The 21,494-nt window shown below is 37.5% G+C and overlaps 1 protein-coding gene across 11 annotated transcripts in view; it reads right to left on the bottom strand.

Moving 5' to 3' along the window:
- CACNA2D1 (calcium voltage-gated channel auxiliary subunit alpha2delta 1) overlaps positions 1-21,494 on the bottom strand; it is a 353,423-nt gene that overhangs the window by 267,206 nt on the left and 64,723 nt on the right. For all 11 annotated transcript variants that reach the window (XM_085083515.1, XM_085083490.1, XM_085083507.1 and 8 more), the window contains exon 3: positions 18,906-19,022. In XM_085083515.1, coding sequence (XP_084939641.1) covers positions 18,906-19,022 — 117 coding nt within the window. The remainder of the gene's footprint in view (positions 1-18,905; positions 19,023-21,494) is intronic.

Raw genomic sequence — 21,494 nt, 5'->3', positions numbered from 1 at the left:
TCAGCTAGATTTAGTGTTTAGTCTTACCAAATTATGGTGAACTAAATAAAAAACCCATAACCTCCAGGATACAAAACTGGATTTCTACCTCAAATTCTAACTGAGAAATGCCAATACAGAGAATATCTGCTCCGTGCCAACAAGAAACCATGTAATTCCTCAATTCATTGTTTGTGTTCCTCCATGAAGACTACATCAGTCAAGTCAACCAGCATGTCATGGGGCTCCGTGTCTTTCTGGTGTGCAAAGCATAGTTTATTCAGGCACCAGTTTGTCAATACCAGATTTTCCTCAGTTTGCTGATCTGCATTCTCTGATCTGCAGTCTTTAGAAATCCTTTAGTCGCTAATCTGCAGGTGAACCACCACCAAGTCCCCTGCCCCATGCCACCAGAAATCCATTTATAGTCTGTTCTCACCCATCTCAAGCCCATCCCACTGAGGTTTATGTACACAGGCCCAAGTCTGCTTTCTTTCTAAGTTCAAGATCCCAAAGCTAAGCATAAAGTCTTTAATCCTGCAATCAAAAGTTAATAAAGAATCATTTACTGATCAGGTATAAAAGACAGAACAAGACGATCAAGAGAACTATGAACATGGACAAAATAATCAATTTCTATGTGTTTTTTTCTTTTTCTTTCATCTTTTTGGATTGATCTTTCCTATTTCAAGTCTCATCTTGCTCTCCTTGCACACCAATTAACTGATGTTTCTACCCAAATCCAGCACTGCTATCTACCTCCTTTTGTAGTTACTTCTTTGTTTTCAGTCAACGTTTCTGGCTTCTCTTCTGCTTGTTTTCTCTACTTTTCTGGTAGTTTGCAGACCCTTGAGACAAATTTTAATTATATTTAATTTGAGATTGATATATAAAACCACTGTTGTGTAAGAGTCGGGTGTTCTGCCATTCTGCCACAAGATTCTCTATTTACTTAACTCCTGTGTTAATAAAATAAATTTATTATATGACTTCTACTTTTGAAAAAAAAAAAAAAGACTACAAGTTGAATTCCTCTACAGAAGAACACAACATGATATTTTTTTCTGTAATTTCTTTAATTAGCATCTTACTGTTGTTTCAGTTGTCTGAATGCACTTCATCCTTTTAATGATAATGCTTCTCCTTGACTTCCATGAACAGAAGGTAAACAAATTACCTGAAGGTCTCTGGTGTAAAGGTCTGGTTTATTCCCAGAATCCAGATCTTTGCTTCAATTAAGCAACATTCAAGGTTTTTACTTTTATATAAGACTGTGAAAAGTGAGCATGAATTGCCGCAGTGAAAACAATTTTGATTTTTTTTTATCAATTAGCAGTTTGTGGTATTAGGGGCTTTCAGAAACCACAGAAATTATTTACAGGAATGGAAAGTGTTGCTTCTCATCAACAATACCTCATTTTACAAGCTCATACTAGGCACACACACAAAAATATATAATCCATGTGTGCATTTAGTGGAACATGCCATTTCTCCTTTCTAGTCCCTAAAATAAAGAGAAACATCCAAGTGACAATATTAGCTAATTTTCCCATATCCACTCTGTAACATTATTTTGAGCAATCTGAAAAATACAAATGGCGCAGGACAGAAATACAGTCCTCAGGCTGGATAATATCCATTTGAGTGTTGTCAGAGCCACCAGAGGAGAAAAAAACACCCAAGCCCCTTGACCAAAACAGAGAAGGAAATGAAAGAAAAAGAGAGAAAAGGAACAAGGGGGAAAATTACTAGAAATACTTGCTGTGCTCTGGTTTTGAACATGTAGATTAATCCTACTTCTGCTCCCTGCAAACAAGGACAGCATGATGTCCCCTAGGCTACTTTGGGGCAATCTGACCAACCTACAGGTGGCACAGCACAGCACAGCACAGCACAGCACATCCAGCTCGCAGGGCTGCACAGGGACATAGCAGTGACAGCCTGGCTAACAGGGAGAAGGGCAAAAACATCAAAATGTCAACTAATTTACAACTCATTTGCTACTTATTAAGCCTGTCCTTTACACACTATGTTTTTCTGGTTTTCACTAAAATACCACCTTCATCTGAGGACACCCACAATAGGCATGGATACATCTTTCAGCTTCCAGAATGTGGCCTCAAGAGCAAGTCCCCAGGGTCTGATGTGCACATCAATTACTGTATGCCTATGCAGCCTTCTCTGATTTCCTGCATCCCTGCCATAGATAGATGGTCCATGCTACATTTAAAGAGCCTAATTTGCTATTAGCTAAATTCCTGTAAAGCAGGCAGATCCAGACAAAATTTTCTTTTTTTTTTTTCTCCTTCAATATGAAGCAGTTGTTGCCCCATGGATGTTTTCATCCATTCCAATTCAAATAGCTGAATCCTCGCTGAACACTCCTTGTTTGTGTTTCTGTGTGCATTTGCTGCCTTTTCAGACCAAAACTTCTGTTCAAGATGTTTTCCTGCATCATCCACGTGGTGGATTCCATGTTTCAGGAGGGACTGAAAACCAAAATCCTCACCAGGAGGTAACCCTGCCTCTCAAATGGTAGCAATGCCACAGGTAGTACCAGAGGATTACGATACATCCAGTGGTTCCACACACTTAATTAACATGCAACTGCAAATTGCTGCAAACCGTTATTATTTTTGAAACGGGAATAAGCTCTTGTTTTGTGACTGCAGCTTCTTCTGGGGAAGTAGCTTGGGTTGTATTTCCAAGATTTGTGATTCTGAAGATTAACATCTGGTAATACATACACAAGTGTTAGAAGAGCTTGGATGCCATTCTCGAAATTAAAAGGAAGACATTCAGGGTCTAATTGTCTTCAGTGCTTTAAAAATCCTATTCTGTAACTTCTTGCATGTGTGACTGTTTCATCTTAGTAAAAGGCTTTTGGCCCTTCTTTTTAGCCTCTGCAGGTGAACTGTCTTCCATGAAAACCTCCTGAAAATATTGTGTACGGGATTGTCACATAAAATCTGTATTAGCTGATCTAGTGAATCAACCCAAACCATTCCATGACCTTTTGTATGATTTTGGCAGCTTACAAAGAAGATATCTGCACTTTTTCAGTCTTCTGAATTCACCTCAAATGGTTGATTTCATATAAACACATACCAAAAAAAAAACTCCCAAGAAGACCACAGATGTTGTCATCAAAGTGCCTTGAGCCAGACCTACACATAAAATGCATACTCAGGTTGAGCAAGTAACAGATGAAAACCTAATCTGTTGTAATTGGCACCACCTTCGTTAGTCAACAGGGAAGGACACGAGAGAATACTCCCTTTGGCTCTGCCAGTGACAGAATTGATCTCTGAAGGACTTTGCTGCTTTGATTCTTAATTGATAGGGAAAAACATAATTCTAGAAAACCTATTAAGCATGGGGAGAGTCACAGATGTAAATAATGCCTTCTACATATAAAGATGCAAATGAAAACTAATGCTGGATTTTGCAGGTCAGACAGAAGCCTGCTATTTCTGTCTGCTTCAGTCATAAATGTTTGACAATTTGGAAAATCTGTCAAATAGATGGAAGAATTTGTATTTATACTTGAACATATGAGTTTGCACTTTTCAAGAGTGTAAGGGTTTGCAGGGGGTGGAAAAGGGTTGCAGGTCACAGAAGGCATTAAAAAAATAATTCACAAGGTAGATGAACAAGAAGGAGCCAAACAGTGAAGAAATTTTAAAGGATCATACTGCAAAAGGATCATGCTGTAAAAGTAGAAACAGCACCAAAGGGACTGAGAGTGAAATGAATCCTCCACTCCACTGTGGCAGAGTCTATTTTCCAATAGGCAAAGAAAAAGTCTACACTTCTAGATTAGACTACACAACTTTCTATTATGAAGCTTAATGTAAGCAAAATGAATCACACAACATGCTTTTTTATCATTTTGTATTTAGCATGCAAGAGATAGCAAAAACATAGTGACCTCAAGGATAGCTCATGGGCAGTGATGTAAAAATGAACCTGTTATTGGCATGTCCTATGTCAGGGATTTATACTTTTCTTCATGCTGCTCTAAAATGTATTGCAGAGGCAACTGCTACATCACACTGAGACTCCACAACATAGCAATGGTTCAGGAGGAGCACAAACACTGACAGAGGTGGCATATCAGGATTCATTTTGAAAAATGTGAGAAATTGAAAAGTATTTGTAATCTTCCTCTCTGTCAGGTTATCTGAGTCCCCTGCCTTCAATATGCTAGGGGCTGCTGTGAAATGCTTCCAGGCAAAACTGCTCATGGGGCTGCGAAAGCAGCTAGAGACAGTTTCTAAGCAGTTGCCAAGCCCTTGTCAATGGAATTTTTTTGCTGATCACAAAAGTTTTCCAATGTCTTTTACTGTAGTGCTCCATTTTTACCACACTCATTACAACTACAGATAAAAGAACAGGTTGGGAAAATATCAGAGACAGATTTTTATGGAGTGTTGTAATGATTCTCACTGCAGATCAAAAAGAGTTTGACTTCAATACTTCTTAAACTTTGCATTTATATGTATATCATTTTTATTAGCATTTTCCCTTGCATTAAGTGACTTATGAAGTTAGCAAGATGACTATTAAATTTTATAATTCATAACATAGGAGACTTCCACAGATGCAGAAATCCCTCTAGTATATGTTGATATATATCATCGCCCCATGCAAACACTTTGCTTACAGCAAACAAATGAAAACTTGCTTCCATCAACATCTATTACCTTCTCCACTAACCTGCCTGACCCTTACTGAATTACATCAAAAATGCACCAGAAAACTTTCCTGAGACTAGATACAATTTGAAAGGACAGGAGTTTTGCCTGATGTGGTAAAAGGGCTTCTAATTATGCAGTTATTTACCATCATTAATCTAATTATGCACAATGGAATGGAATTCTGTAGCTTTCAAGCTGACCAATGGTTGTCAGCAAAGAAAAAAATCAGCAGTATAATGTTTGTGTGAACATACTGGGTATCAGAGAGTGTAGAAGCAAATGTAAAACAGTCTTTTCTAGGCATTGGGGCCATTGAAAACACATTCTCTTGAAAGCAGTAGCAGCATACGAGTAGTAACAATGTCCAAGTCACTGCACAAGAGTAACTTGACACACAGGGATCTCAATGGAACTGCAGGAAGAAAAGCTCCCCTGCTGAACTGAACATAGCTCACAGCTAAATAATAAATCAGAGTATGTAGTCAAGCATTCTGCAAAAGCACATCTTGTTCCCACATCTCTGCTCCTTTGTGTCCTTCCTGGAAATTTCAACCCATGGCCAGTAGTTGACGCAGATGTAGTTGCAGCTCAGGCCACAATGAGGATGTCTTAACAGAAGTATTTCAATTAAGCAGCATAACCAAGAATTTTACTAATAATCCATGAAACTGTGCACAGTGTTACTAAACACCAAGGAAAAAAAAAAAAACCAACCCCCCCCATAAAAAAAAAAACCAAAAAAACCCACAAACCTGAAAAAAACAAGCACAGTATTCTATTGTGATGAAGCTAAGAGAAGCACAAAGTTGATGAACTTTTTTATAACAACTTTTGCAAGCCTCCAAAGCTCACACCTGCTCTATAGAATGTGAGTGTGTCACACCTCAAGCCTGGCAGAGTTCAAGCAGCATTTGAATATTCTAAGGCACATGGTGTGACTCTAGAGGATAGTCCTGTGCAGGGCTGGGAGCTGGACTTGATGATCCTTGTGGGACCCTTCCAACTCTGCTGATTCTGTGATACATAAATAAAAATTCTGAATCACTTGTTCAGTTTAGATCCAGACAATCTGACAAGACTATAGTAGCACCAGTTACATTCCAAATAAACTCCTTTGATGTCACTGTAGAAAGCCTGACTGTGTGAAGGAAATATGAGTGTGAGTGAAATTTTATCCTGAGAATGAAATTTTAAACTAATAGGGAAGGGAACTCTGAATAGGACCAGAATTTAGATAAAAAACATCCCCAGCTGCTTTCAAGATCACCAAGTTGAAAATTTTCAAACTCTTAACATTAAGACCAAAGAGGTCTCCTACATGAAGAGATTGTGCAGAAGCTTAAAGGAAATTTCCTAACTGTAGCTAAACAAGGTGAATATGCATAAAGTAACCCTAAGGAGGAAAGACTCAAATCGTGTGAGGACATACATTTTCAGAAATATTGTGCCCATTTAACAGAAGATTTCAGTGAGAAACTAACAGAAGTTCTAAGTTGAGGATAAACCAGAAAATGGACTATTTCCTTGCACCACATGAACATAATTGTATTTCATGCTTCCATTATGGTTATTATTATATTCACTATTACAATTTTTTTTTTCAATTCCAAGTTATACCATAGACTTTGACTCAAGGAATAGAATGTCAGTAATACTATTGCATGCTTAACATTAAATTCATACTTTATTCAGAACAAAATCAGGAACATAGCCTGAAGCCATAAACTCTGCCTACAATACAGCAATAATTACCTATGCAAACATGTATCTTATGTGAATCTATTGCAAATACAGAAAGCCCTTTTATGAAATACTAGAACAGTATAAGAACAGTTTAAAGAAGATCATGCTTCATTAAAAGGTTGAAATAATGAAATTACAAAGCTAAACCACCTTATAGTAGTACCTATGCTCCATTCTCCCAACTATAAGGGCACATGGTTATAGTCGGGCTACAAGACAGTTTGTACTTTGTAACATTAATTTTTCCTCATTTTCATCCTCTGTAGTCACCTCCTTACTATATTCTCAGTAAATTAAAAGTCTGGCTGTAGCAAGCACTGGCTTTAGAAAATGAAAGACTAAAAATAAGATGCATATTGAAAATGAAGAGTTGAGGTTGTAATAGGAGTACAAGAAAAATATACTGAAAACCAGAAGATATAGAAAACAATAACTGAAGTTAAAATTACACAACCTGGATATTTACTTTGGGAGAAAAAATAGCAATATATTCTTAATGAAAATTTTTTCAGATTGTAACTTTAAATTTGAAGTTATTTTATCTTCATTACATGCACATATTTATACCTAATTCTACATTACATTTAGATATGATCCCATCTTTTTACATGGAACAGAATCCCATAAAATGTGTCATGAGATGAAATTCTGTTCCTAGACTTGCAAAATGCCATGCACTAGTCCTTAGACTTCCATTACCCTCCACTGGTTATGAAAGGAATATCCTTAAGATGCATACAGGCTTTGGGGAGGTAAGCAGGGGGAGGAAGGATGGTTGAGGGGCCAGAAGGGAAGGACAGCTCTGCTGACCCGGTGGGAAGTCTGGCATGTCATTAAATGCTGTGGAAGAGAAGAGGGATTGGAAATGCTGAGGAAATGCCTGGTGGGACCACATGGTTTACACACGTCAGTATATTCTCTGTTGCTAAAGGCTGATTCTATTTGAAATCGACCTGAAAATACTCACCCCTAGGATTTCAACTCAATCTGCTTTTATCACCTTGGGAACAGGTAAACATGCTCCTCTAGCATTTCCTGTTCATTCACATTAATTTTTTTAAAGACCTGGCTAAACATGAATACATCCTGACAACTCCAGAATACATGTGAACCTTTAAAAAAAAAAAAAAAAAAAAAAAGAGGGTGAGGAAAAAAAAAAAAAAGCTGTACAACAAACATCAAGGGGGATTGCTCACTGCCTGCTCAGCACTGAGAGTGTTACAGCCGCCCACTCCTGCCCCATCCGCCCAAACACATCCAGCAAAAACAAAATCACTGCTCCTCAGTCTCTGACTCAGACAAGGTACTCGGGGAATAGCCGCTGAATTTAGCAGCAGAGCCTGTCTGTTTAGTAGTTTCCAGTGGACTGAGCATTAGTGAGTCACTGCTGCTGTAACACAAACCAACTTGGAGACGGCAGAAAGAGAGAGGAGCAGGAACACAGCCATTGCTGGCATGCAAGCAGCGATTGAAGCTGAAGCATTATGTAAGGGTTTTCTGTACAAGAGGGCAAGACCTAAAGGATCTTCGTGACCTTTTCTGTTTTGGCAATGTGTTCCCTGCTAACTTCTTGGTGGGGGAAAAATCCCCTTCATGATGAAGTGCAACCTGCTGGCATCTGTAACAGGTTGCACCACAAAAATAAAGAGAATATCCTTCAAACATAACAACTGATGAATTCCAGGCTTGCTAACTAAATGTAAAGATATATTTTTCCACTGAAATGTCCGAGCCAGATGTAATGAAGATGGTAACGGAAGAATCTAGAGGTGAACACCACTGTCTCATCCTTACAGGACCTGCCCAAGTCCAGGACTGAACCCAGGTGCCCTCACTCTTCTTCACGCTACTCTTGTAAGCCCATCACTGCACAGAATAATTTTCCCAGTATTAATTCAAGAGGACAAAAATCCAGAACTTCCTTTATTTGGTCTGAAGACAATTTCAGAGTTCACAGAGCCAGGAGTATGCATTATGGATCTAGGCTCAAGGAAAAGTACAAACTCTGTTGTTCTTTTTTGCTCTAATATTTAAACAGAAAAAAATCTTATTACTTCATCACTTATTTTAATGCCACATGAAAAGGAGCAATATAGAAACAATTAGATTTTCCATAATTATACCTGTCATATTTGCACAGAACAAAATTTATTGCCTAGGGGCAGTTTTAATTACAATCAAGTGGAGAGTGATTGAAGTTTTAATAAGAAATAGTGAATTGGAAATAAATTAAATCCCTAAACAATTCTACAAAAAACCAGTATTTGTCTCAGGGTATACTGAACCTAAAGACTGGCAGAACTCTTGTTATTAGAAAAGCTTGAAATAGGTTAATGATGTCATTGTTAAATAAACACAGGCAAGGTGACAAAACCCCAGACAATGTATTTCTTTCAGCTTGTAAGCAATGAAATTGACAAGAGGAAGAGGAAGAGGAAGAGGAAGAGGAAGAGGAAGAGATGCCAACCAAAGCAACAACAAAACAAAAACAAACAAAAAACCCCAACCAAACAACAACAAAAAAGCATAAGATCTCTGTAGCTACCAATCCCAAGTAGAAGATTACAGTGCCAGATCCTAAAGAAATTAAAGTGTCATCTTGCAACACTGACCCAAATGCAATGCTCCAGACAGAGGATTTCAGTTTCATCTATTTAAGACATCTTGTGCTTAGCACATATATATCTGTCCTTCAGCTGTGCTCCTCATATGTCCAAGTGCCAAAGGTGGAATTTGGACCTAAGTGACTCCATGAGGACAGTCAGCTGTGTTAAAATCAAGCATACATGGGAGACTTTTCAGTTGTTGGAGCTCATGCAGAGTCTCCTATCCCACTGTGCAGTAAGAACAGACAAGTAAACACATTTATGGAGAGGCAACTGAGCCCACTTTCCACCTCCATGTGAATTCTTAAATCAAATCCCAATACATAATAAATCTGATCCCTTTAGGAATCTTGTTGAAGAGCAACAATTTGTATCTGTTAAGCAGCTTCATAAAAGGGGGTGAAAAATATTCCTGGATAGTCTTTGGACTTTGAAGAAACCATATCTTCATCACACTGACACATCAATAAATGTGTCATCACCTTGTTTCTTGAAGCTTCCCCATCAAAGGGAATCTATTAATCCAACAAAAGAATTAACATAAAACACATGTGGAGTACTTCAGCTCCTACTGATTAATAAAGCTTTTTGAAGGTGAACATTTGTTTATCAGCAAATTCACAGTTGGATCACAGAAAGTTAGACTTTGAGAAAATAGCAAAAAACAGTTTATGCTTTCCTTCAGCATATTCTGCTTTCTGAGTTTTGCCACTGAGACTTCTGGTACAAAGAACTTGCTGGGTTCCTGTGGAATTTTGCCTTTTGTACTAACAAGTACATCAAAAGTCAGTGTTGCAAAGAAAGCTGACAGGAGCTCTCTTAAGGAAAGTCTTAACATGGAAATTTCACTACAAAGCCCAAAAGGTGCGACAAAGGTGGCAGGTGGACACCTTAAACTGGTAAGGAAGGAAAACATGAAAGAAAGATACCAGGTGAACACACTCCCTGAAACTGCTTCATAGTCTCATGAAGTTCAGTATTTCTTCTTAACTAACTCCGCAGCAAGCTGTGTCCAAAGATTGGAAACAGCTGATCTGATCTCTTTAAAGCTTACTTGGAAGAGCCCCAGATTTACCTGCATTCTTTCCTGAGGGGTCCAATTAACTGCACTCCTGAAACACTGGCACAAAGTGTGCTACCAAAATGCTTGAAGAAAAGCTCAAATATTCCAGGAAATTTGTTACACTGCTGAACACAGATGGTTATCCAGACCTAACAGTGCATTTAAGGATACTGCAGCTATAAAATAAGCATTATGGCCATGCTGTAGATGGGTACCATAACACTCAGAAAACACAATCCTTCACAGAAATAGAAAAAAAAATAGGAAATCTGTTTGAAAGAACATACTGCTCAACTACTCATTCTTGAATGCTAATTTATTAAATTGTATGACCAGCAACCAACCCAAAAGGGGGGTTATCTTTTCCTTGCGCAAGGGACAGATTTTGATGTCCATTATGCAATTCAATAACTTTTTACTGCAGCAAGAGTTCTACTGAAGTTGAAAATCTGATGCTTTTACACACTTCATCAGTCAAAACTGGCATTTCTAAATTTAACCTTACTCTGGTGCCACAGTAACAATTATTGCACTGAGCTCAATCTCACTGAAAATTTGACCAAGAAAAGGTGGGAAAAAAAATCTGGCATAAACAAATTGTTTAAATGTAACCAAGTACTGTAATGTCTCATTATGGAAAAAGGAGATTTAATTACACTTATCTTCCAAAGTAAAAAATATACCATCAATAATTAAAACATTTTGGATCTGGATAATTTTTATAATTGATTTTTATTTATTTATTTATTTAAAATAATATGTCTGGCTGGCAGTGATCTACTGTTGATTTTTCATGTTGGGAAATGCTTGTCTGAGAACCTGCCACGACACATGTAGAGGCAGTATCTGAGCATTTTATCATGATTTTCTGATCTTAGACCTGTCAAAGAATTATGCCTGAAGGTAAAAAATAAATTAGGGAAATCATCTTCTGAAAGATGAATGTCTCCCTGTTCCTGTTCCTGTTCCTGTTCCTGTTCCTGTTCCTGTTCCTGTTCCTGTTCCTCTTCCTCTTCCTCTTCCTCTCCCTCTCCCTCTCCCTCTTCCTCTCCAGAAGATAAGAGTCCCAAATTTAACCCAGTCTTGGGGGAAAAAAAGGCCTCACAAAGGCAGAATGCAGGTTTGGGGTTGTGTACAATACACAACTATCGTACCACAGTTTATGTATAATGTGCGTGTGCAAGTTTGCATCTCTGAAAACAACACTTACACTTTGTTCTTCTCCATAATGTTTAATAGGGATTTCAGCAAATAAGTGGAATTTTCATTTCACAGAGGATTTTAAAATCTTTGAATTTCTTTTTGTTGCCATTGAAAATATAAATGTAGTGACTGAAGAAAAATTAAGGAGTCATGAGAGAGTTGACAAGACAGCACAAGGGTATGGAAAAAAATTCAAATTAAACTACTACTACGAAATATTATTATTTTTAAAATGTGGTTTACCATGGAAAATCATTTTTCTGTAAAATTTTCAACTAGCCACAGAGAAAAACAGTCAAAAAAAAAAAAGGCATTAACATGTTTCTTGGGCATGATCTGAATGGAAGTCATCAGACCAAAAAATAAGGAAGAAAACAGTTCTCTTCGCCTATCAGGCAGAAGCTCATACAAGGAAAACAAAAATAACTCCAGGAGAAGAAGCTGCCTGAGGGTAGGAAGGCTACCAATGCCCTTGAGACAAAAACTGGAACAAATCTAACAAAAACAACTACAGAGGTTAGGTAGCATTGTTTTCTTTTAAATTCTGAGCTTCCGAAGCTGAAAAAGTAACTTTAAAACCAAAAGAAACTGAGACTTATTTGACCATTATTTCACCTTTCACAGCTGCTAAGTCAAACCCCCAATTTAGGGTGATGCTGGCATCAATGAGGCTGTGCACCTGCAGAACATCTTTCACAAATGAAATTTCAGTATCCATAAACCTAGACAAAGAAATCTCCTTGTAATAAATCCATGAAGAATCTCTCACAGGGAGTAAAAAAAAGCCTGGAACAAAACTTCTGCAAAATTAACCATGGCCATTTATTTTGTAAGTGAATTTGCTCAAATGAATATATAAAGGAGTCTAAATGGGAAAGAACTGCTACAACTATCAGTGCTCCTTATTTTTCTGCATATGAAATGTGAATGCAACAAGACTATGCTAACAGTGACAACTTACTCTGTAAGGAGAAAGAAATGTCAAATTGTGAAGCTGATAATCAAATAATATTATTTGTCACAAGCTCTTTTTAGCTTTCTCTGTCTCAGCCCCAGTTTAAACTCCAAGTACAATGCACTGTGCTGGCAGGATGGAGATTCAGCAGGTGTCTCTCTAAGCTCACAGACTTGATGCCATTGCAGCACAATGTAAAGTTCAGGGGCACAAAAATCTGAATTATGACTGTGGCTATCTATAAGGACACGGGAAGTTGGAAGGATGACCTCCTCTTTATCTGTCAACAAGAATACAAGATCTGCAGAAGGCAAATCAAGTCAACCATGAGAAGAAAAGCAGGGAAAACAGGCAATATTCATAACAACCTTCACTGCAAGCTCTCTGATTTATTTTTCCAGATTTTTATGATGCCTTGCAAGGTATGTGAGTTATGTGAATCTATCCTCTGAGGCATAATGTTGCATCCTCACAACCTGTATGTCGGTTAATAAAATAAGACTCTAGGCAAGACAAGTAAAAACAAATTCAAACATCTGACATGTGGACAAGTTGACAAATGTTTGACTTCACAAGTGTTGTGTCTCACTAGCTGTCATTCCAAACCACATTTGCTTCAGCAGCTACAGCTGACTTTCAAAATAGACTGCATTTACATCTGGAGATTTAAACAATGTTCATACAGGCTAGCAGACTCAATACTGTAGTCTAAATGAGCACATGTAAAACTTTTTCTGCTAGTGTGCAAATTTTCAGTGAAGGTGGTTTCAAAACCAGTGAAGCATCAGTCTTAAACTCACTTGCAAAGTTCCTGCCATATCTGAAGAAGCAATTTAGACCAACTCCAGCCATGGACTGAAATCTAAATTTAATGCTGTAAGAAGGAGATGACAATGCCTATTCTGAATACTCACAGGAAGCATCCAGAAAAAAAAATTAAGAATCTTCCACCTCAGTGAGTTAGTATGTAGAGAATTGATGGAGATATAAAAAGTAAACATGAATATACCTGGAGTCCTAACGCTGTCAAATTCTACCAAATATGTAACAGAAAAGACTTATAGTACCAAGACATAGTGTCATGTAAAACCATACAGCATGCATGCATGATCTTACAGTCCTTATACAGAGAAATGGACTTTAACCCTCACAGCCCAAGAGTAAATGGATTTGCCATTTGGAATTGAAGGGATACTGGAACATAATTTGGAAGCAATTTCAACACACCTGTCAAAGTGTGTCCATACTCAGATATGTACCCACATGTATTCGTAGGTATTTTCAGTTTGAAGACCTGGCCCAAGGCCTCACAGAGCAATCAGCTTTAAACTTTCAAAGCATGTAGGATTTGTGGACTCAGCTATGAGATGTGACTATTTAGGCCTCTTGGAATTCCTAGAAAAGCTCAGGAGACTGATGTCTGATTTGTAACAGGGCCCAAAAGCAAGAGATGGTGTCCAAAGTTCTGCTAAATGAGTGAACAACTCCAATTTATCTAGAGAGTATTTTTGAAGAATAGAAATCTGTCATGTTACTGTAGGCAATCTAAGACTAGCAGATCAGAAGGTAGGTGTCCCAGAGTGGTGTTGAGAATGTTAGGTTGGTTTTAGATATCAAAACAAAAGTCAAGCTAGAGTAAGGATACCTTTCAGAAAACAAGTATCAAGTGCACCTAAAAAATTTATTTTAATTTTATAGGTCTTTCAGGTTACACAAAAATTCCCAATTCTATTTAAAGTGCACAGGATCTTTGTCTGGGAATCTCAAAACATGCTACAACACATGTTTATTTAAGCTTCCCAGTCTTACTATGAGACACTGAAGCCTTATTTGAGGCAGGCAGGGAAATACTGAGAGATCTGGACACACTTGCACAGCTGTGTTGAAATTGCATCTAAATCAGCAGATAAACATTCTGAGCTCCTCATTCAGAGACACAGTTGTGCACCTTGGACATTTCCCAACAGCACGTACAGGGAACCTGTCTCCTAGCACACAGTCTGTGCCTCAGTTTCCATGGAAACTCAGTTTTCTTAAGAAATCAAGGCAAGGAGGCTAGAATGAAGATATTATGCCTGTGATTGAGATGTCTGAAGGAATCTAGACAATAAGGTGCAAATGTACATGTAATTCATCTTTGTCTACACACAGCTCAGGAAGCCAAGGGTACTGACTAGAGACTTGCCTTGAGCAACCTTAACATGAGTTAGTTAAAAGCAAACCCAAATGACCCCAAAGCAAAACAAATAAATCATAGGCAGGATTTTGGCAGTGAAAATATGACTGTCTCTCATTCTCCAGTGAAATGCACTTTAGTGGAGCTTGAGTGTTTGCTGTACACAAATGGTTATGTTGTTGCCTTACAGTGTGGGCAGTAATGGAAGGAAAGTGCATTAATAAATGCACTGTGAGTGTACAGCATAGTGTTGACAATAAGATCCCAACACTGAAGCTTTCCAGAAAAAGGTGTTTTATTGTGGAAAAGACTTGCAGGGGAATATACATGTATTTTAATTTTGGATAGGAGGATAATTAGGATTAATCTCAAACTGTTACACAAATAGCCAAACATTAAATGATTTTGGAATGCAGAAAGGGATCTTAGCTAAACAAGAAATAAGATGTTTTGATCCTTTTCTCAAAAAATCTGCAGTATGGGCTTGAAAAGACTGTTAGTAGATGTCCTTTATTCTTAATTTTGTTTCTTTGATTTTCTTCTATCTAAGAGAAACAAATTGCTTACTACCTTCAATACAAATCTATGAGCAAAAAGGAGAAGGGGTGCCACTGTAGATTTGCCTGCTGTAGAAGATTCAGGGTGCTCCCCAACATGTACTGAGCCATGGGGAGAGGAAGGCCAAGGGCTGCACAGCTACTCACTACACATCACACAGGAGTGAAGTTGCTGTTTAAATTTGCTGTGCAGCACTGGACCAAATATTAATTTTCATATGTTGAATGTGTTACATAAACAAAATTATACTTCATTCCCCTCGTGACACAATGCATAAACAGAAAACAAAATCCCAGAACAGTGCTTTGGCAAAACACTGAGTTTTAAAATATGCCTTTCTAATTTTAAAGGATGACAAAAAAAACAAATTAGGATCTTTGTAAATCTTAAGATTTCTACCGCATTGTACATGACTAATAAAAAAAAAGTATTATTAGCCCATGTCGTATATTAATGACTTTAAAAGGGCTTAGTTTTATATAGTTAATGAGAAAATATTCGGAAATCCTCAAACCATATTTTGTAAATATTGTACAATGTCAGGTACTTTGTTTAGTGTTTCTAATGATGCTCATCAAATAAGTATTAGTATCTTCCAAATTTTCCATTTGAACGGAAAAATTATGATCTATTAGCATGATCTGCATAACTCCAGAAATCTATTGCATTCATAAATGGGGTAGGAATGCTAAAGCAGAGGCTAATCTAGCACAAATGAACAATTTGGGTGCCAGACAGCCCAATGGGCTAGGCATACTGTTTGCTGGTATCCTTGGAAAAGCTTCGTGAGTTTTGCCAGTAGTTATTTCAGAACACATTGTCAATGAAACCTCCACCCATCTGCCAGCAGACACCTGGGGATGCAGGTTGCAAGGGTAGCAAACCTCATCTGTGCCCCACCTTTTAGCAAGATACACAGAGACAGAATATTAACTAGTCCAGAGTACCATGAATTGGCAGAAACTTGAGTTTGAAAGGACCCATAGGGGTCATCAAGACCAACTCCTTGCAGGACCAAATACATATGGGAATTCCATTATTATGAAATAGGGGTGTTCAGTAGGGTTAGGCCAGGCAAACACACAACAGTAAACAACAGTAAGCTATAAAAGAAACGTTCACTATTTGAACAACAGGCTCTACTGCAGGACAGTCCTTGACATCCTCGACTAGATGCTGTTGCCTGTCTCTCTCCTTACTATTCATGCTACTCTCTTCCTCCACTGCACTTTGCTAGAAAATTTTCCATTTCCTTTTCATCCTAACCTTTTCTTCTATGGATAGCATTTCCTAGTATTAATAATCTAGGACAGCCCTGTGAGTTCAGATCAGGGCTTTCCCCTTTCTCCTTCCCTTTCTCCTTCCCTTTCTCCTTTCACCTAGGTACCTACTTCAATGACCAGTTTTAAGCTTCTGTCAAGCAGAAACTCACAGATGTTTACCTGGTAATTTTGCTCTCATAGCAAGAGAATTTTCTAGCACAAAGTTACATGAAAATACAAAAAAAAAAAAAGGAATGCAAGAGATATTTCTCATTTAAAGGTGCTCTTATGGCTCAAGGGAAGGCAACTTATTATTAGAAGAGTCTTCACTAGCATTTGCTCATTATAACCTTGCCCAAAGATGCCTAGTCTCATGCCTAGAGGAAACCATGGCATCCCCGAGGTATGCTAGTCTCTGAACAATGACACTGTTGTAATTCACTGGCACCTTCCTCGTGGCATCACTGGGGGATGTCTGATGCTCTTGCATCATCCTCTTCTCAGGATTCAGGTCTTAATTAACACTTTGAGCCATATAAGCCCCAATGGTAAAACCCTCTATGCAGTCATTAGTAACAGTTCCGTTCAATTCCACTCCTGATTTCAGAGAAAATGTGACCCATCAGACTCAAGAAGACTGAAATTTCAGATAAATAATTCAGCTTCATTACATAAAGTTTACAAACTGACAGCATAAAGGTAGTCCTTGAAAAATGCAGAACAAGAAATACATATGGAAGGTGAAGAAACCCTCTTAGTAGAAATCAATAGATCAGGTGCAGGAGATGAGTGTCTCCTGTGTATAGAAAAATGTACAGGAAGGTTTAAAAACAGAAGTCATTGAAAGTTCTGGTATACATCTGGGATAACTGCAAATAGAAAAGTCAGTATAAATATCTGAGCTATTAGGAGCTACTGGACCAAAGGAGCATCCTTCTAATTTAGTCTTCTTTTACCTCAGCAAACTGAATCATACTGTCCTTTTCAAAATGTGACCATGTGCTTGCCTCAAATGAGGTAGCACCCTTCTTCCACATTCACAGAAAAACTGTTCTGGAATATTTTTTAAAATAAGCATGATATACTTATTCAATTTTCTTAAAATTTTAAGATCAAACTACCACAGACACATATAAAACCCCCTACATTAATCTTGAGTCTTGAGAAAATACAAGATTTGGCTGTGATAACTTAGAAGCATCAAACTGATATGGGTTGAAAGGAAAATGGTGAGCAAAGTTGTTTATTCACAAAGGGCTGCAAATGACTTACAGTATTTTGCAATGGTAATACAAAGTCCACAGAATATCACATAAACATGTGCCCACTGAGGTACAACAGGAAAACAAGCAAAAAAATCAAAGCTATTTTCCAGTCATTTGTATGAATTTAGAGAAGCTTTGGCCCAGATAACACTGATGTACATTTCATATTAGATAAATAACGGAAACTGGAAGAATGAACTGCTAAGAACCAAAGGCAGCAGAGTGAGTACCTCTTGTGGTACCCATGCACAGACAAAAGATTGTGCAAAATTTAATTGCCTACAAGAAGGTGAGACCTCAGGGCAGCAGCAGCAGTTTCACTATCACACTGATTCTTCAGCTGCATGAAACTGTACTGATAAAAGGACTGTCTGGGTGGGACTCATCTTCCCCAACTCTACACACTTACAATATAGACACTTACATTTGAGGCTTCTCCAGCTGAGAAAGAGAGAAGTACTGTTTGGCTATAGTTCATCCCATCATAAAGTTTTATTCTGAAAATGTTGGGTCAGTCCTGACTGAGAAGTGCCTGTTTTATGCCACTGAACAAAAAAGCTTAGGGCAACCAGCTGAGTAGCTGTCTACAGTTAGGTGAATTAGTCCCTCTTTCTTCTCTCTTTCACTTTAAATGACACATCCAAACTCATCTGCAAGCCTATGTGGATATGTAATTGCTCAAGGAAATCCAGTCTGCTTTCCCATCCTTTAAACATATTTCTAATAGCTCTACTCTGAATCAAGCATGTATATTAATTCATCCATATCCCCCCACGCATGTTTGGTCAATATCTTCTGAAAAGCACTTTAGACTCTCACACTAGTGAGAGTGATGTGAGTAGGAACCATACAGAGCAATTACCCAGGTCTGCTGTCTTACAGGATAGAGGAGAAAGGGACTGCTGGCAAAAGCTCTTTAAAGAAACACATACTTCTAAAGCATAAAGAATTGTGAGGTCACAATCAAGCATGGCCTTCACAGAAAGTATGACTGAAACAAAAGTTAAATTAGCAAATCACACAAAAAAGCCCAGCTTTTTTGTTTCCCCAAGCTCATGACTGACTATAGAGTACAATACAGTGATTTTCAAGTCATAAACATTCATGTGCATCACCTAGAGGAATATTTTCCAATCTATTAATAACTTGATTTCTTACTTGGCCATGGTTCCTATCTGTTGGCCAATATTATAAACATCTGCCCTATGCCAACAAATGAGTTCATTTTTACCATGAAGTCAGGAGCCATCTTTCTACATGTCATGTCTTATACACATCCCGCTGACACTGCCTCTAAGTGTACAGGCAGTAAAAATAACAATGAAAGCATTTTTTAATAGTAAATAAAGATTGTTTTTAAAGAGTAAGTCGAAAGCTTAACACATTAGTACTCACCACCAAGGCTTTAGACCTGTTACTTAAAAGCTTTTCAATGTCTCTGGCTGCAATTTCCACTAGCTGACGAGGGTTGTTTGCTTCTACAGTATACAAATCTGTGTTTTTCATATAAATCTGCAAAAGAAAAAAATGAAATTAAATCAAAATGACAGTAGACATTGAAAATAAGCCAAATGACTTGACAGAAGAGGCACCAAGATGTCCTCTGTTCTTACTGGAGAGCTTCAGAAAGACTACTGCTAGGAAAATCCAAATGGGCCCTGTGAAAGAAGTACTTCACCTTTTGGTCTGAGAGGTAGAAGCTGACACTAAAAATCATTTAATAAATCTTCAAAATTGACTGGTTTTAGTGATAAATTAACCAGCTGCAAAATGCTCAAGAAATCTGATTCCCACAAAAGTATAAAAAAGCAGTAAAAAGGAGATCCTTTAAAATGACTGACTTTCAAATAAAATAGTTATTGATGAATTTAATTCTTCCTCGAAAGCTGAAACACAAACACACCAATTGAATTAATTCATTTAAATTATGCTAATTTAATCAGTTTAGTCCCTTATCTATTTATTCATATGATAGTATTAGTATTCACAAAGAAAGAGAAGGAGGAACAAATAAGAGGGGGAAAAGGGAAAAGTAAAAAATACAAAAGGGGAAATAGGGAAAAAAAATGAAGAGGAAGAGGGGAAATACAAATGTTTTTCTCCTCTATCCTGAATAAAGATTATCTCTGAGAAGCCATTAACTGTTTCCAAAGCAGAACATGTATATGAAGGAGATAATTTGATTTGTTAATCAAAGACACTACAGTGAAATGCACGTAACTACAAAAAGGAAGAAAAATGATACAAATAATGGATCCAAAAGATCCAAAAAATACATTTGCCCATCCCTGTCCAACTAGAACTAGATAGAGAAAAAAACATTATTTGGAGGGAAAAAAAGGGAAGGAAAAAAAAAAGAAGAAAAGCAAACGGTGGATACCTTATGGCTGGATGGGCAAACAGGGAAAACTAATTTATGCAGCCAACAGATGGCCTGAGTTTACTCAAGTCCTTTGCCTCTGTAGCACTGCCTGGTGGGGCTGGGCTGTCTCCTGGGGAGTCATTCCAGGCACAGGCAGGAACAGGTCCAGCACTAATGCTCTGGCTGCCATCCAGCACCACAAACTGCCGAGCACTCTGAGTAACCAGCCCTGCCAGCTTCTCGGGTTAAAGCTACTGAGACCTGAAAGAAACTCACCCCAATACATCCCTAGTGCTTGGAGCTGCTAAGTACCACAGAAACATTCCTGACAACCACAGTTATAGCTGCAAATTTTTATCAGACATGTCCCATAAGCCACCATAGCTTTTCATCACTTATAAATTTTACAAAACTTATGTTGGGTCTTGGTTTGTTGTTTATTTCTTCAGGAGTATAGTCTATCCTTTCCTCCAGCAACTGAGCAATTGGAATAAGCTTTATTCCTAATGTGGTAATGATTATTTTAAAAAAATCAGTGCACCATGAGCAGAAAACTACTACAAAAGATGACAGTTTCTAATCAACTCAGATACTTTTGATACTTTTGAGGTATCAGAAGTTTGGATACTTTTAAGGTGCTTGATTTTCAAAAGTTTATCTCTGGATAAAAAGAAAGTTTATCTCTGATTAAACCCAAAAATCTCTTTTTGAGGGGTTTGTGGGTTTTTTGTTGTCTTTGGGGGAGGGGGGGCAGTGGATTTTGGTGAGGGGGGGTTAGGACATATCTTAATAGTGGAACTGGCCTATAAGCTAATTATTAATCAGACAAATTTGGAAATAAAGGCTTTTTATTCTACAACTGATCACTACAGAATTTCTTCCATTTTTCTCTGAAACACAATTAATTTGCAGTCAGCAGTGGCATTTGGAGTTAAATTTACTGTGTAGTGACCAGTACTCCAGACAAGGAAAGAGTAGAAATCAGTTTCATAGATCCAGATGGTTTGAACCAAGACTGGAAATTTCAGGGCAACATCTATATTGTAATGACCATCAAATCTTGTAAAATACTCATGTTTTCACATCATCAGCAAATATTCACCCTGGTCACACAAAGAACAGACACTGCAATATAGCAGGTGTTGACATCTTGGTCTTCGAAGAGAAATGAAATGTCAAATTCTTTAAACTTCATTTGTGACTGCATGAAGTACACCTTAACCAAAAGTTACTAAATTTATAAAAGAATGGAGACAAGGTTTTGCAAATACGCTGAAAAATGTAAAATAACTTTCACAAAAGTTTTATAACAATAGTTTTAAATATAATTTTAAAGCACTCATATATTTTACTCATGAAAATGAATGTTTGGTTTGCTTTGTTCAATTATTTCTGGTTTCTTTATTTCCAGATTTTTTTACACAATTGCTTTTCATTTGCTAGTCAATGGTGAAAGCAATGACTTTCACCATTAAAATAGTATAAACCCTTTTCATTTGGAGTTTCAATTAGGCAACAAAACTAAAATTTGGAGAAAGCAGTAGCTCATCGCAAAAACATCATTTAATAGTAACTATTCTTTCCATTTAACATTATAAACAAACACTAAGAGAGCCACAAGA

Source organism: Lichenostomus cassidix, chromosome 1Aa, assembly GCF_008360975.1.
Source record: "Lichenostomus cassidix isolate B80296 chromosome 1Aa, HeHo_3.0, whole genome shotgun sequence".
NCBI lineage: Eukaryota > Metazoa > Chordata > Aves > Passeriformes > Meliphagidae > Lichenostomus > Lichenostomus cassidix.
Note: the sequence above shows the minus strand (reverse complement) of the source record. Positions and strands in the feature narration are given on the sequence as shown.